This window comes from Pecten maximus, chromosome 16 (assembly GCF_902652985.1).
Source record: "Pecten maximus chromosome 16, xPecMax1.1, whole genome shotgun sequence".
Lineage (NCBI taxonomy): Eukaryota > Metazoa > Mollusca > Bivalvia > Pectinida > Pectinidae > Pecten > Pecten maximus.
In genome coordinates this window covers 36,335,671-36,349,674 of record NC_047030.1, presented here as the reverse complement: position 1 = coordinate 36,349,674, position 14,004 = coordinate 36,335,671, and the positions used below count along the sequence as shown (strand labels likewise).

General features: G+C 39.6%; 3 protein-coding genes across 6 annotated transcripts in view; 1 reads left to right on the top strand and 2 right to left on the bottom strand.

The window, feature by feature from the left end:
- LOC117314740 overlaps positions 1–14,004 on the top strand; it is a gene marked incomplete in the record, with an annotated part of 896,274 nt that overhangs the window by 493,373 nt on the left and 388,897 nt on the right.
- Positions 1–14,004, bottom strand: part of LOC117314739 — a 439,277-nt gene that overhangs the window by 370,219 nt on the left and 55,054 nt on the right. The window lies entirely within an intron of this gene.
- On the bottom strand, positions 102–6,079 carry LOC117314745. The gene is made up of 2 exons (XM_033868837.1): positions 4,724–6,079; positions 102–2,501 (listed from the first exon to the last, which is right to left on the bottom strand). Exons 1-2 carry the CDS (start codon positions 5,340–5,342, stop codon positions 1,423–1,425), a joined length of 1,698 nt encoding a protein of 565 aa, XP_033724728.1. The 5' UTR covers positions 5,343–6,079; the 3' UTR covers positions 102–1,422.

Below are 14,004 nucleotides of genomic sequence, written 5' to 3'. Positions count from 1 at the left end.
ATATCTGCATGCAAGTCTTATCTGTGCCCATTACATTCAGACTGGGAAGTTGCTTTGATAAGGTTTGTTTATCTGAGAGACAGAGAACATAAAGACTAGCAGGTGCTTTGAGTATATATTTGCACATGTGTGCAGTTGACAAGCGGACATGAGATGTCCTTTGATACAGTTTATTTAGCCTTGGCATGACCTGTACTGGTCAGCAAGGAGGAGCATAAATCTCCAAAAGCTTCAAGTGAAGCCATGCAGTATGTTAAATTGACTGTGTTTGGATGACAGGCAGGCCCCATATCTGCTGTGTAAACCTGCCTAATATTTAATATTAGACTTTAATTTACACAACAAAATAACAAACGATGTAAGATAAATTTACAGTATTTATTAAAAAGTTTGCAGATAAGGGGTGCATATCACCTTAGCAGTTACCTCCCTTGGACCGGGTGGGGTATAGCCGTGGGCTATTTGAACCCCGTAATGCTGAAGAGCATGGTGCTGAAAAGCTATGGCCAACAACCCGTTGAGAACATGACTTGGAGGTATGGCTGACCTGAAGCTCATGGGTACCATAGCCTGGTCGCTCAAATGTCCAGGAGTCGGCAAGAGTTGGGAGTTACATCACTTAGGCTTGGGGTTCGACTTGCTGTCTTACCCTGGGCCAGATAGAGTTGATGTATGCAGTCCAGCTAACCCTTGGTTCTGGGGTTGGATTGACCGATTTGTGGTGTATAGCAGTAGTCTGGCATCATTAATAGTCCATGTTATTATGTTATTACATGGTGTCAGTTTACTGCCATAGGCCCAAAGGAGTATGAGAGACATGGTTTATAAGCATGTGATGATACGAGGACCCCAAAGAGGGAATGTAGGGTATGAGACACCTTTATCCCCAGCGCCACCGGGAGAATATGACATAATTGAGAAGATATACAGCAAGTCATAGACAAATTCTGGCAGAATGCCTCAGTATCGAATACAGTTATTGTCCTCAGAGGTACTTAGGTGTAAAAGAAAACAGGGTACTAATGTCAATGACTAGTAAACATTTAGTTCGGTTCTGTATCCCAATTCGGAATGTCCAGATGTAATCCTTACAAGAATGCTGGCCTGCATGGCTACAGAATGTGTTCTGTTACCTTCGTTTCTGTTAGTTGTTGAGTATGAGGGCCGTAATAGTACCGTTTAGATATACTCGCCCTAAACGAATACACACATATATCCCATCTGAATGGTGACAGATAAGCACATTTACACACATATAAATCCAATGGAATATGCACATAAATCCTGTGTGAATGATGACAGATTAGCACATCAATATACATGTTAATCCAGTGGAATAATTAGTACTCATTATAGATATACTCGCCCTATAAAGAGTACACACTTAGACACTCTTGAACACAGAAGGCAGCCACTAGGCTACTAAATATCAGGTGAAATCTTGCACATTTCTGCTTGAGCTTTCCGGAGAATATGATGAGGGGTACGGATGTATCGACAGTAGCTATCCGATTGCCAGCGTCCAAGCACTTTGATGAGGTGATCGGGGACATCTGACTGGGCGGCAGTAGTTGCGGCTCCTATTCTGAAGGAATGTCCTGTGTATAGTGAATGATTTAGACCTAGTCGGATCAAGGTCTGTCTTAGTTTGTCAATGAAAACATGTCGAGTCAAGGCAGCAGAATGAATGGAAAATAGGGGGTCCGAAGGACGACAACCATTCATGAATCTTTCTGTTAGCATTCTGATGACAGCGGCTACAGCACATACATGGTGATGGGTGCGGAACAGGTGAATGGTGACTCCTTGACGAAAGGGGTCGGTTTTGGACGCCTTGAGGCGCAATGTCATGCTGTTACTGTCCGGTGCTACTTGAATGTCGCTGATACACAAGTGAATTGAAGAATCAAATGTGTTAGTGGTGCATGTGAATTCTCCGCACCGTAAGAATGCGAAGAAGGCCACACAGCAGGCAGCCTCCATAGTAGTGTCTGTGGCAGGATCGAAAACACCCTGTCGAAATGCTGAGCATAACTTAGACAATATGTTGAAAGTTATGGGGAGTCTAGGTTTTACCGGAGTTCCCTGTAGTTTCTTTAATCCCCGTAATATGGTCTGGAGTCGGTAAAGTGGTAACCCATGAGTATTCACAAGCGGGTTGCTGAGCCCCTGCATAGTACAATGGAACTTAATTCCGTATAAATACAGCTTAATTGTAGAATATTTCAATCTGAGGTTATGATAACAATGAGTCACGAAGAGTATTAATAATTCTTCTGTAACGTTGGTAAACACACTTGCTTGGTCGTTTATACCATTCATGAGGATGAAGTTCTTGAAACAGGAAACACCTGATGTGTAGGTAGTTCTAGTCGAATGAGCCACTGCAGCATTCCATAGGTCACGCACTGCTGGTTCTAGTATAGAGGCACATTGTCGTAATCCGGAATGGGATTTTGGCTCTTCTTTGCTGCTGGTGCCAAGTCGTGGAACCGGTCCATCTGGAAACGAGATAAGGCATCAGCAATATTATTCTGTTTTCCAGGAATATGCACGGCTGTGAGAACGAAGTTGTGGATAAAGGTACACCAAGTTAAACGTCGCATAAATGGCATGATATAAGCGCATTTAGAACGTCCTTTCCTGATGATATCAACAGTTGCTTGATTGTCACAGTGTAGTCTAATTCTGAGACCTGACCACTTGTGTCCCCATATCATACAGGCCAGTACGATAGGATATAATTCCATGAAAGCAATTGACATTTCAGAACTGTTCAAGGATATTTGATGTGGCCAGTGACCGTGGAACCACTGACCGTCATAAAAAGCACCAAATCCAATTCCTCCGGCTGCATCTGTGTAGAGATTTATATCGTGAGCTAATGTTGTCGTCTCCTGGAGGAAGACTGAATTTCCGTTCCATTGATCTGTGAAAGTATACCACATAAATAAGTCCTGCTGACAGGCCCCAGTAAGTTGTACATGATGATGCAACTGTTTGACTGAGGCGGCAAGATTTAAGAGATAAGATATAAACGAGCGTCCTTGAATGATCACCCGACTAGCAAAGTTCATATGTCCCAAAAGGCTTAATAGTTCGCGCTTTGTGACCTTTTTGCGTTTACAGAAAGATTTGATTGTTTGAGTTATTCTCTGCACTTTATTTGCCGGCAGGCGTGCTTCCATGTTACTAGTGTCCAGAGTGATTCCTAGAAACTCTAAACTCTCAGATGGACCCAATGTTTTGTGAGGAGACACTGGAATATTGAGTGCTGTAAAAACCTTGGACAAAATTGCCATTGTTCGTTCAGCTACCACATTTGGTCTGTCGATTGTAAGAAAGTCATCCAGGTAGTGAATTATGTATTCTATCTGATAGTTAGTTGATAAAATCCAACAGAGAGCGGTTGATAAAAGGTCAAAGATCTTAGGACTGGAACGACACCCAAAAGTGAGTTTGGTATAAAAATAGTACTGTTGTTTCCAGCATATACCGTAGAAAGGCCAGAGTTTTGGAGAAACAGGTATAAGTTTAAAGGCATCTGTTATGTCAAGTTTACACAGCTTGGAGTGTCTTCCTGTATGCTGGATTTGATTTATGGCGTCATCAACACTAATGTACGACAATGAGTATTCCTCTTTAGCAATTAATTCGTTGATGCTGTTACCTTCGGAGTCATGGGGGGCAGAAAGGTCCACGATTAGACGTTTCTTGTCAGAGTACTTCCCTGTCGCTATTCCAATTGGGTTAATCCTGTATATATCAAAAGGGGGTTCTGTATAAGGGCCAATTAAGAATTTCTTGTTAACTTCGCTAGTTATAAGTTCATCGACGATGTCTGGTTCAGAAGTGGCACTTTTTAAGTTCTTGCAGATTAGAGATGTCTCTGGTAATGCAGACATTCCAGTGTCAAAGCCGTCTGATAATCCAGAAATCAAAGACTGCACAAAGTTCTTATCAGGGTGGTTTTCTAGTTCTCTCTCCAGTGCTGCTATATTGATAGGAGTTGACGCCTTGAAATCCTGGAGGTTAGCCTTTTGTCATTGTTTAGCTGATTCGTTGGTTTTATGTGTTTTAGCAGATTTAATTGAAGATTTCTTAATGTGAAGGTAGGGGCAATTGTCACGGTTACAGCCATCTTGGTCGTTGTAATTGTTGCAGACCTCTTTACCATGGTGAATGACCCTGGTCCTTCCTTTACTGTCCGTGTTGCTGTCCCCATTCCTATTGTTTCCTTTATGGTTTTTTGCTGATGATCCTAGTCCATTCAAAATGAGAGGACAGAAGTCTTCGGTATGATTCATGTTGTTGCACAGTTTGCAGCTGTTACTCCGAAATCCGGAACATATCGTGGTGTAAAGTTGATTGTCCCGAATCGCCCAGTTGACCTTAATGCCACGCTGGTGTAATAGTGCTGCGGCCCTAGTGGCGAAAGCTTTATGGTATTCATAGAATACAGGACCAGGATATGTTGTGGCTAGTTCTACTATGTCTCGCTCGTAGATGTCTAGCTCCTGTCTGCGATTAGGGTAATATTCGCACATGATGCTCCTGTATATCGAGAAGGCCTTGACAAACTCTCCGAGGGTGAGAGATTTACATAGACGTGGGTCTGTTTGGAGCGGGACAGTACGCCCCCCAACTTCAGTGAATCGATTGTAGCGAGTGCAATCATAGTCATAAGATGGCAGTAATAGTAGAGCTAAGTTGACGTCCTTACCTTCTATTATCTGCTGGCGTATGGCTTGAGGTACGACTTCTATTGATGGCAGAGATTCTGATGAAATTCCTGTCTGTTGTAGAAGGATAGCAGGCTGAGGCACATAATTGTTTGGTATGCCTCCTGCTACGGCTGGGGGCTCTAAGGTCGGTGAGGTTGGTGAGGTTGTTGAGGTCGCAGTCAGGACATGACCTGGTACAGCTGGGGCCTGTCCGACTGCTACTGTATTTTGGCACAGTATTAATTGCTCCAGCCTGGTAACATGTGCTTGTAGAGCCTTCATTGCCTCATTTGACGGGAGATTCCTGCTGTGGTAGCCAGGCTGTGTAAGGTCATTCTCAGTAGGTGGCGTAACATCACTGTTACCATCACTAACACTGGTATTATTTTCTTTGTACAGTTTGACCAGCATTGTTTTTGTAAAACCACATGGTGGTCTGATGTTCTGCTCCAGCAGTCGTGTCCTTAGTTCACCTATAGTCCAGTTTTCTGGCTTATTAGGGTCCCAGTTGCTGTCATTACCGCCTGTCGTACTGACAGCAGAATTAAGAGTGTCATTAATGTCTTCAGGTGCCCTTCGTTTGCGCCCACGAGGTTGACCTTTTCCACGTCCTGACATATCTTTAACTGATGAGTGTTTTAGAAGAATGTCTTGCTGAGGATGTAACTGTTAAGTAGTGACAATTTCGGTGAATGGATGAAGTTGTAGCAGTCTCTGATGAGAGGCCAACAAAACACAGAGAGTTTTGGAATATGACTGTTTGTTCGAGCAGTTAGAACAACAATGGCAATTTGGATAGAATTTCTGAGGAGAAATTGACATTAGCCATGTGACCGAGCGTGGTCTTCTGATTGGATCTCTTGACATCCTTACCTTGTTAGTAAGGGGCTGTTTAATTAGAATATGTAAATTAGGTGCAGGAGTGAAACCTCCCTTCATAGATAACCGTAGGGTCAGGGAGGTCATAGATAGAGCCAGACTGGTCAAGACTGGGTGATAAGGGTAATTAGATTCCCCCAAGATGATATCTGCATGCAAGTCTTATCTGTGCCCATTACATTCAGACTGGGAAGTTGCTTTGATAAGGTTTGTTTATCTGAGAGACAGAGAACATAAAGACTAGCAGGTGCTTTGAGTATATATTTGCACATGTGTGCAGTTGACAAGCGGACATGAGATGTCCTTTGATACAGTTTATTTAGCCTTGGCATGACCTGTACTGGTCAGCAAGGAGGAGCATAAATCTCCAAAAGCTTCAAGTGAAGCCATGCAGTATGTTAAATTGACTGTGTTTGGATGACAGGCAGGCCCCATATCTGCTGTGTAAACCTGCCTAATATTTAATATTAGACTTTAACTAACGCGATGCTAGAAGGCAATCGTATCACTATAAACTACTTACAATTAAAACTAGCGACGTTTATCTATATCTTTCATTTTATGCACGTGTAGGGGTTTGGTATTTGTTGTTTTTATTGAAGCACGGGCATATATTAGTATGTATATCAAAGTCAATGGTTGTAGCAACAAGAAGCAAAATCACTCGCTTTAACTATTATTTGAGATATATTATAAACATGTTTGTTTTTATTTAAATCTGAAGGTGAGTGGGCTTCATTTTCCACATAAAGAACCAAATTACAAAGTCTGTTTTCTCCTGTGAATGTTTGGTATACTTAACGTCCTCACTGTGTACTTATACAATGAGAACTATAATGTGGAAGTTTGTAATTGAACATCACATAGATTTTGGAAAGTTAGACTCATACAAACAGAATGGAAACTCCTCATTCGTGTAAATGCTTTGATACACACTGTACATTGTACAATGATAACTTATCCTTTCTTTTTACGAAGCCTTGTTAATCATAATATCCAGTAATTTAAGTTCAAGGTGTAAAGAGATCGACACAGTAAGATATTTTTAAAATTATGAACTGTATTTTATTATTTGAATACAAGTATTGATAAAATTCTATGACAAAAATTTGCAGCAACTACTGCAGTTAATAGTCTATACCCACTAAGAAAATACAGAAGATATATATTGAATTGTATCCTGTAAAAAATCACATATTTCAGACATCTGGAAGACGAAAAGCTCTTAAAATATATTCGCTGAGAAAGCGCGGGAATCCGTGGCATAATCTTTGACGTTAAACTCTTATGACGTCATGCTTGACGACAGCACCATTCTCAATGGGATGTTCAACTCAGTAATATTTCAGGGTTTTCGGTTGTAACCTGGAAAGTTGAGCTTATAATGTTGTTATACAATGATAATACAATTGAAAACTGTTCTATATCGTGCGCATGTACATATGCAGCAAGATAAACCCTTATTCTACTCTCGCATCCAATATTTGATCAGCACCGAACATGGGAAGGTCCCGATTTAGGTAACCAACGGAATCATGATCTCAAGTCAATCAAATTCGCAAAATACATTTACCTCGTCGGACAAAAGAAAAATTGAAATGGTAACTTTTAAGTGGTTTGAACTATCTTTCAGTTACTTGTTTCGACGAGAGAGAAAAAATCATTTAGATCTCGTCGTGTAGGGAACGAGATTTCAAACATGGCCGCCTCTACTGGAGGTGCGAGACTTTTCCTGCGGGACACGATTTCAAAATTGAAGGGGTATAGAATTTATTGGAAATATAGCTTATACACGTCCCTTTGGGCGCGATGAGCTGCGCTCTTATGAATAGGTTGATCGTTTTCAGTACATAAATGAACTACATAATTATCTTCATAATCAATAGGATATTCAAGTTTGATTTTAAAATCAAATTTCCTGTTATCATGACAGATAATCAGAAATATTTTACTGTTATCATGACAGATAATCAGAAATATTTTACAAGTGTGGACGTTTGATAAAAACATGAGGCCACCTTCACATTACTCCAACTACTCCAACAATATGTTAGAGGATTACACGTAGAGAAACGTATGACGTGTGTCATGCATGTTGTCGTCAAGAACCAAAACAATAGGCAGAGGCTTTTAGCTAGCTTACCCGTTATTCCTATCTGGTGTGCCTGTTATAGCATACTGGTTTTCAAAAAAAGTTACAAAAAGCTACACTCTGAAAAAAATGAACAATTTCCTTTGTGGATCTGTATCGTAATGTGTTCTGATTTACACGTATTAACCATGTACACAAGTTAACAATTTCACACTGAGTCTCAGGGGTAGAATTTAACTATTTTAGTAACTCGCACGTTGTTGCGAGTGGATAAAATTTTAACTCGCAAAATTACAAACTTACTCGCAATTTTGAAATTATGTGTTAACATTAAATATAACAGATGTTTTATGATAAATAATCTTTACCTTTCAGAACCACAAACAAAAGAACAGTTGCTTCAAATAAAGTTTTTATTTGAGCAAAAAATGCCCAAAATACAATTAATTTTTTTTGTTTTTTGTTTTATTTAACTCAATGTTCATATCAGCCAGGGTATACTCCCTTCAAATATCATCAACTTCAAGATCAATGAATATTGAAGGATTTTGATCCTATATCCTTACATGTTATAATTTATTTTCAAGAGAACAAAAAATCAAAAAAATCAGTCATTTCATTTGATTTAATCACGTATGATTTCTTATAAAATCTTTGACTAATAATGAAATAAGTATTAATTCTATCTAATTAAAATGCTATTCCCTGTCCATCATGATTTTACAACATATTCGTGATTTGGAAAAAAACCCCGAATTTTTCGTTTAAAAATTTCATTTTGTTTTTGTCATATCTGAAGTTGACTTGTCAAATTAGAAAATGGACAGTACAGTAAGTGTGATAGAATTTCAAGTAAAAACAAAATATTTACTGATGATGACTTGTGGGGACTATATTCTTTGCAAGTTTTGCAATAAATTTCAATAACGTGCACATGATCGTCGTCAAGGTTTTTTTCCAGGTAAATATGCAGTTCACGCTCCCATTTCTCGACAGTTTGTTTTGTTGGCCTTGGGATGTATGTCACTTTTTTCCTAGGAGTTGGGCTACTTTCTCTACATGTGTCCTTGCTCTCATTATTTTTGCCGATCTTTTCATCTGATGTTCCGGCAGCGGCTGACTTAAAAAAAATTGATTATGTCAGCCATGCTAGCGAGACGACACGCTTTGTTTCTCGGAAACTCTCGTTTCTTTTCCATTACAATATATTCATGTCCATATCTTAGTCTTTGAGACGCTTGAAACTAACGAGTGCTGTGTACAAGCGTCACCAACAATGCATTGTCTGTGTGTCGGTTTTTGTTTAAAGTTTTCATCGATGTTTTACTATGTGTGTCTGTTTTACCAGGATTTATATGCACTCGCAGAAAAATGCGAGCACCACAATTTTCTACTCGCAAAATGAAAAATCAGCTTGCATTTAGCGAGTGTGCGAGCATTAAATTCGAACGCTGACTGACTCCAATGTTCAGTCTCATTTTGTTATACAGATCTATACATAGTATTGCCTATCGTATAATTCCTTAAGTTCTGGTTTTCACTTGGCTAAACAACAGACGTATTCAGATTATTAGCTCACCTGGTCCGAAGGACCAAGGTGAGCTTATGCCATACCGTGGCGTCCGTCAACAATTGACTTCTTCTTCAAAACCGCTGATCACAATTTGATCAAATTTGGTCAGAAGCATCCCTATCAGGGTAGGGGACTCAAAATTGTACAAATGATGGGGCTGACTCCACAGGGGCCTGAGGGGCGGGGAAAAAAGGGGTCAATTTTGCTATATTGATATAAACGACTTCTTCTCTGAAACCGAGCAATGGATATCGCTCATATTTGCCTGGTAGCATCACTATTGGGTGAGGATTCAAAATTGTACAAATGATGGGGCTGGCCCCACAGGGGCCTGAGGGGCAGGCCAAAATGGGTCAATTGGGCTATATTGATATAAACGACTTCTCTGAAACCGAGCAATGGATAGCGCTCATATAAGCCTGGTAGCATCAATATGGGGTGAGGATTCAAAATTGTACAAATGATGGGGCTGTTCCCCTAGGGGCCTGAGGGGCGGGGCCAAATGTGGTCAATTTAGCTGTATTGATATAAACGACTTCTTCTCTAAAACCGAGCGATGGATATCGCTCATATTTGCATGGTAGCATCACTATGGAGTGAGGATTCAAAAATGTACAAATGATAGGGCTGGCCCCCTGGGGCGGGGCCAAAAGGGGTCAATTTGGCTATATTGATATGAACAACTTCTCTGAAACCCAGCAATGCCTGTCACTCATATTTGCCTGGTAGCATCACTATGGGGTGGGGATTCAAAATTGTACAAATGATGGGACTGACCCCCCAGAGGCCTGAAGGGCGGGACCAAATGTGGTCAATCGGGCTATATTCATATAATTGACCTCTTCTCTGGAACCAAACAATGGATATCTCTCATATTTTACTGGTAGCATCACCTTGGGGTAGGAATTTGAAATGTAACAATGACTGGGCCGACCCCCTGTGGGCTGAGGGGCGGGGCGAAAAGGGGTCAGTTTTGCAGAATTGATAGAAACGACTACTGCTCTGATACTAAGCAATGGATATCACTCATATTTGCCTGGTAGCATCCCTATGGGGTGGGGATTCAAAATTGTACAAATGGTGGGGCTAACCCCCAGGGGGCCTGAGAGGCGTGGCCAAAATTGGTCAATTTGTTTAAACAACTTCTTCTCTGAAACTAAGCAATGGATATTACTCATTACATTTGTATGGTAGCATGGTTATGGGTTGGGGATTCAAAATATTACAATGTTGGGGTTGACCCAGGGGGCTAAGGGGTGGGACCAAAAGGGGTCAATTTGGCTAAATTGATATAAACAAATTATTCTCTGAAACTTAGCAATGGTTTTACTGGTAGCATCCTATAGGGGTAGAGATTCAAAATTGTATAAAGGAAGGAGCTGACCCCCCCAGGGGGCAGAGGGCAGGGTTAAAAATTAGTCTAAACAAGATTTTCTCTGAAACTAAACAATAGATATCACTCACATTTGTGTGGTAGCAACCCTATGGGGTCGCGCCAAAAGTCAATTTCATTTCATGGATTAATGCACTTTTTGGCTTTTTTAGTATTGAAATAAAACCAATGTACATGTAGTCATGTACCATATAAAATGCTTATTATATATATTGACATAGCAATACCAGCGACAAATATACTGAAGCATCATTCTTGTTTCATATCTCGTGAAACCAGGTGAGCGATACAGGCCCTCTGGGCCTCTTGTATATTGAATAACATATATCTGGTGTTGACAACCAGAGCTAGAAAATAAAAGTTTTTGATTAAGCTGATCATGACACCCTGACCAGTTCCTTTTTTTCAGAATTGTAAACTTTTTTTCAACAATTGAGGAACAAGTCATTGTTATGTTTAAATTATCAACCACACGTTGGCCGCGGATGGAAGGGTGTGAGGACTTTTACAATGAAGGCCATTGAAGGGGAAACCAGACTACCCGGGGAAAACACACGTAGTCGAGCAGGTGACCCATACAATGCACCTTTAACGAGGAATGGAATCCTGGTCGCCTATCTGAAAGTCAAATGAGTTACCAGTGAAATAACCAGAGAGAAATTATTCTTTTCATTTGATGGACTTGATGTCTTATGTTTGTACACTCATTTAAAATATGTATTTTACTTTATCAAGATAATTTTCTTAAGAATTTAATCTCAAATCAACAATGTGAGTGAATTTTAAGTATTATGGTATTGATTGTGTGATGACAAACACAAAAAAGGCTTTACACTTTGTTTATAGATGATCTTGCATGAGTGTCTATGTAATATGAAATTTATAAAACATGTTCAATATTTTTTTGACAATAATTTGATATGTCACCAATTACAGTCCTTTGGCTCATTGCGACAACTTGCGACAACATTTTGTCAACAGTTTTCTTTATGATCTATTTCACTTATATTATCTCTCTCTATCTATCTCTCCCCTCAAACTTCTAGGACCTTCTTTCCCTCGTCTATCCCTTCCAAACAATGCTCATATATGTCCTTTAATTTAATCAACAGTAGGTCAATTCGACACAATCACAATCAATTCTGAAATTGGAGTGGGGGTAATTTCATCGAACTATATGAGCTTATAGCTCATTTGGTTTGTTTTCGTTTAACATCTTATTAACAGCCAGGGTCATATAAGGACGTGCCAGGTTTGGAGGTGGAGGAAAGCCGGAGTACCCGGAGAACCACCGTCCTATGGTCAGTACCTGGCAATTGCCCCACTTAGGTTTCGAACTCCGCAACCCAGAGGTGGAGGGCTAGTGTTGAAGTGTCGGGACACCTTGACTACTCCGCAACCACGGCCTCAATAGCTCAACCAGTGATCCGATAAATTGTAATAAATATTATTGCTATGTAGTTAACCAGTGATCCGGTAACTCATGATATCAAATGTTTATATGCATAATAAATTCAAAATTTTACCAAAAAAAAAAAAAAAAAAATCAAAGTGCAAGTGAAAATAGCATGCAATTTTTTTTGTCCTTAGATTTTGGATGAATAATTGAAATTGTTTATAAAATTAATTATTAAACATATATTGTTATTCAAGTCTCACATGGAAGCAGATATGGTGTATGATATACATGTATGCTAGTTGGTGTCAAGCAGTGTAGTAAAACATGGTATAACGTAAGAGTTGTCGTTTCTAGTAGAGAGCAAAATGATTTTTTTTGCTATTTGCATGATCACATTAGAAATATGTGTCATTACGGCCAGACAGAACACAATTACTTTAGTCAGTGAGACAAATCCAAGCAAGAGGGGGAGTCTGTTAGGCTGTAAACCAGTAACTAACCAATTAGCTTTAGAGAGTACACACTGGATATGTACATGTATCTGTCAAACACAAATTTACTTGGAATTATTTCTGCAATAAACAAATTAAAAGTCTAGTACCGTACATTTCAAAATTTGAAGATTGATAAAGCATGTGCATAGGTAACCATTGAGAAGTGCATTAGCTCCATCCATTAAGAACACCAGGAGAGGAAAAATGCAACGACAATACCCGGACTTGAACCCCGGACCTTCAAACTCTGGATGGACGCTCTAACTGTTTGAGCTACCTGGCCACCTGCGTTTAGCTTACATGTTAAGTTCCTCTACAAAACTACGACTAATACCTGGGAGGTCCAAGGTTCGAATAGAAAGCAGATGCATTGAATCTAAAATACATTTAATATAATAATTTTAAACTCTGTTACAATTGTCAACACCAAGAACCAAGTACAAGTCAAACCTGCATTTAGGTATTTATTTTATAACCAGAGGGATCTTGGCGCCCACCATTGAATGATCTTTATAGGTTCCATGTCATATTGATCTTTTCTCTACTTTTTTCTTCCTCGAAGTCTTACTAATCTGTGTAAATTCAGAAGAAACCTCTAGTACTTTTCAAACAAGGGAAACCTATATATAAAATTGAAGATTTAGGCACCAAGGGGAACCTATAATCTGTATAAATTCAGAAACAGCCCTCTAGTACTATTTAAACAAGGGGAACCTATATATAAAATTTATGATTTAGCGATAATGGCTGTCTGTTGGCCATGTTGTTTTTGGATTGGTCCCAAAATGCAATACCAGAGACAAAAAGGAACCTACATATGAAATTTGAGAAAGATCCTTTCAGTACCTTCTGTAAAATAGCAATAACAAACTTCAATTGTCAAAATTCAAGATGGCTGCCTTTCGGCCATGTTGTTTTCCGATTGGTCTCAAAATGCAATATGCATAGCTAAGCACCGAGGGGAACCTACATATGAAATTTGAGAAAGATCCCTTCAGCACTTTCTGAGAAATAGCGATAACAAACTTCAATTTTCAAAATCCAAGATGGCTGCCTGTCGGCCATGTTGTTTTCTGATTGGTCTCAAAATGCAATATGCATAACTAGGCACCGAGGGAAACCTATATATGAAATTTGAGAAAGAACCCTTCAGCACTTTCTGAGAAATAGCGATAACAAACTTTAATTGTCAAAATCCAAGATGGCTGCCTGTCGGCCATGTTGTTTTCTGATAGGTCCCAAAATGCAATATGCATAACGAGGCACAGAGGGGAACCTACATATGAAATTTTAGAAAGATCCCTTCAGCACTTTCTGAGAAATAGCGATAACAAACTTCAATTGTCAAAATCCAAGATGGCTGCCTGTCGGCCATGTTGTTTTTCGATTGGCCTCAAAATACAATATGCATAACTAGGCAACGAGGGGAACCTAAATATGGAATTTGAGA

Bases quoted from the DNA above. Each gene is read 5' to 3' on its own strand.
- LOC117314745 (XM_033868837.1), bottom strand. From the start codon at position 5,342: ATGTCAGGACGTGGAAAAGGTCAACCTCGTGGGCGCAAACGAAGGGCA. The intron at 2,502-4,723 runs GTAAGGACGTCA...TCTCGTTTCCAG, and splicing joins ACGCCAGCAGATAATAGAAG to ATGGACCGGTTCCACGACTT.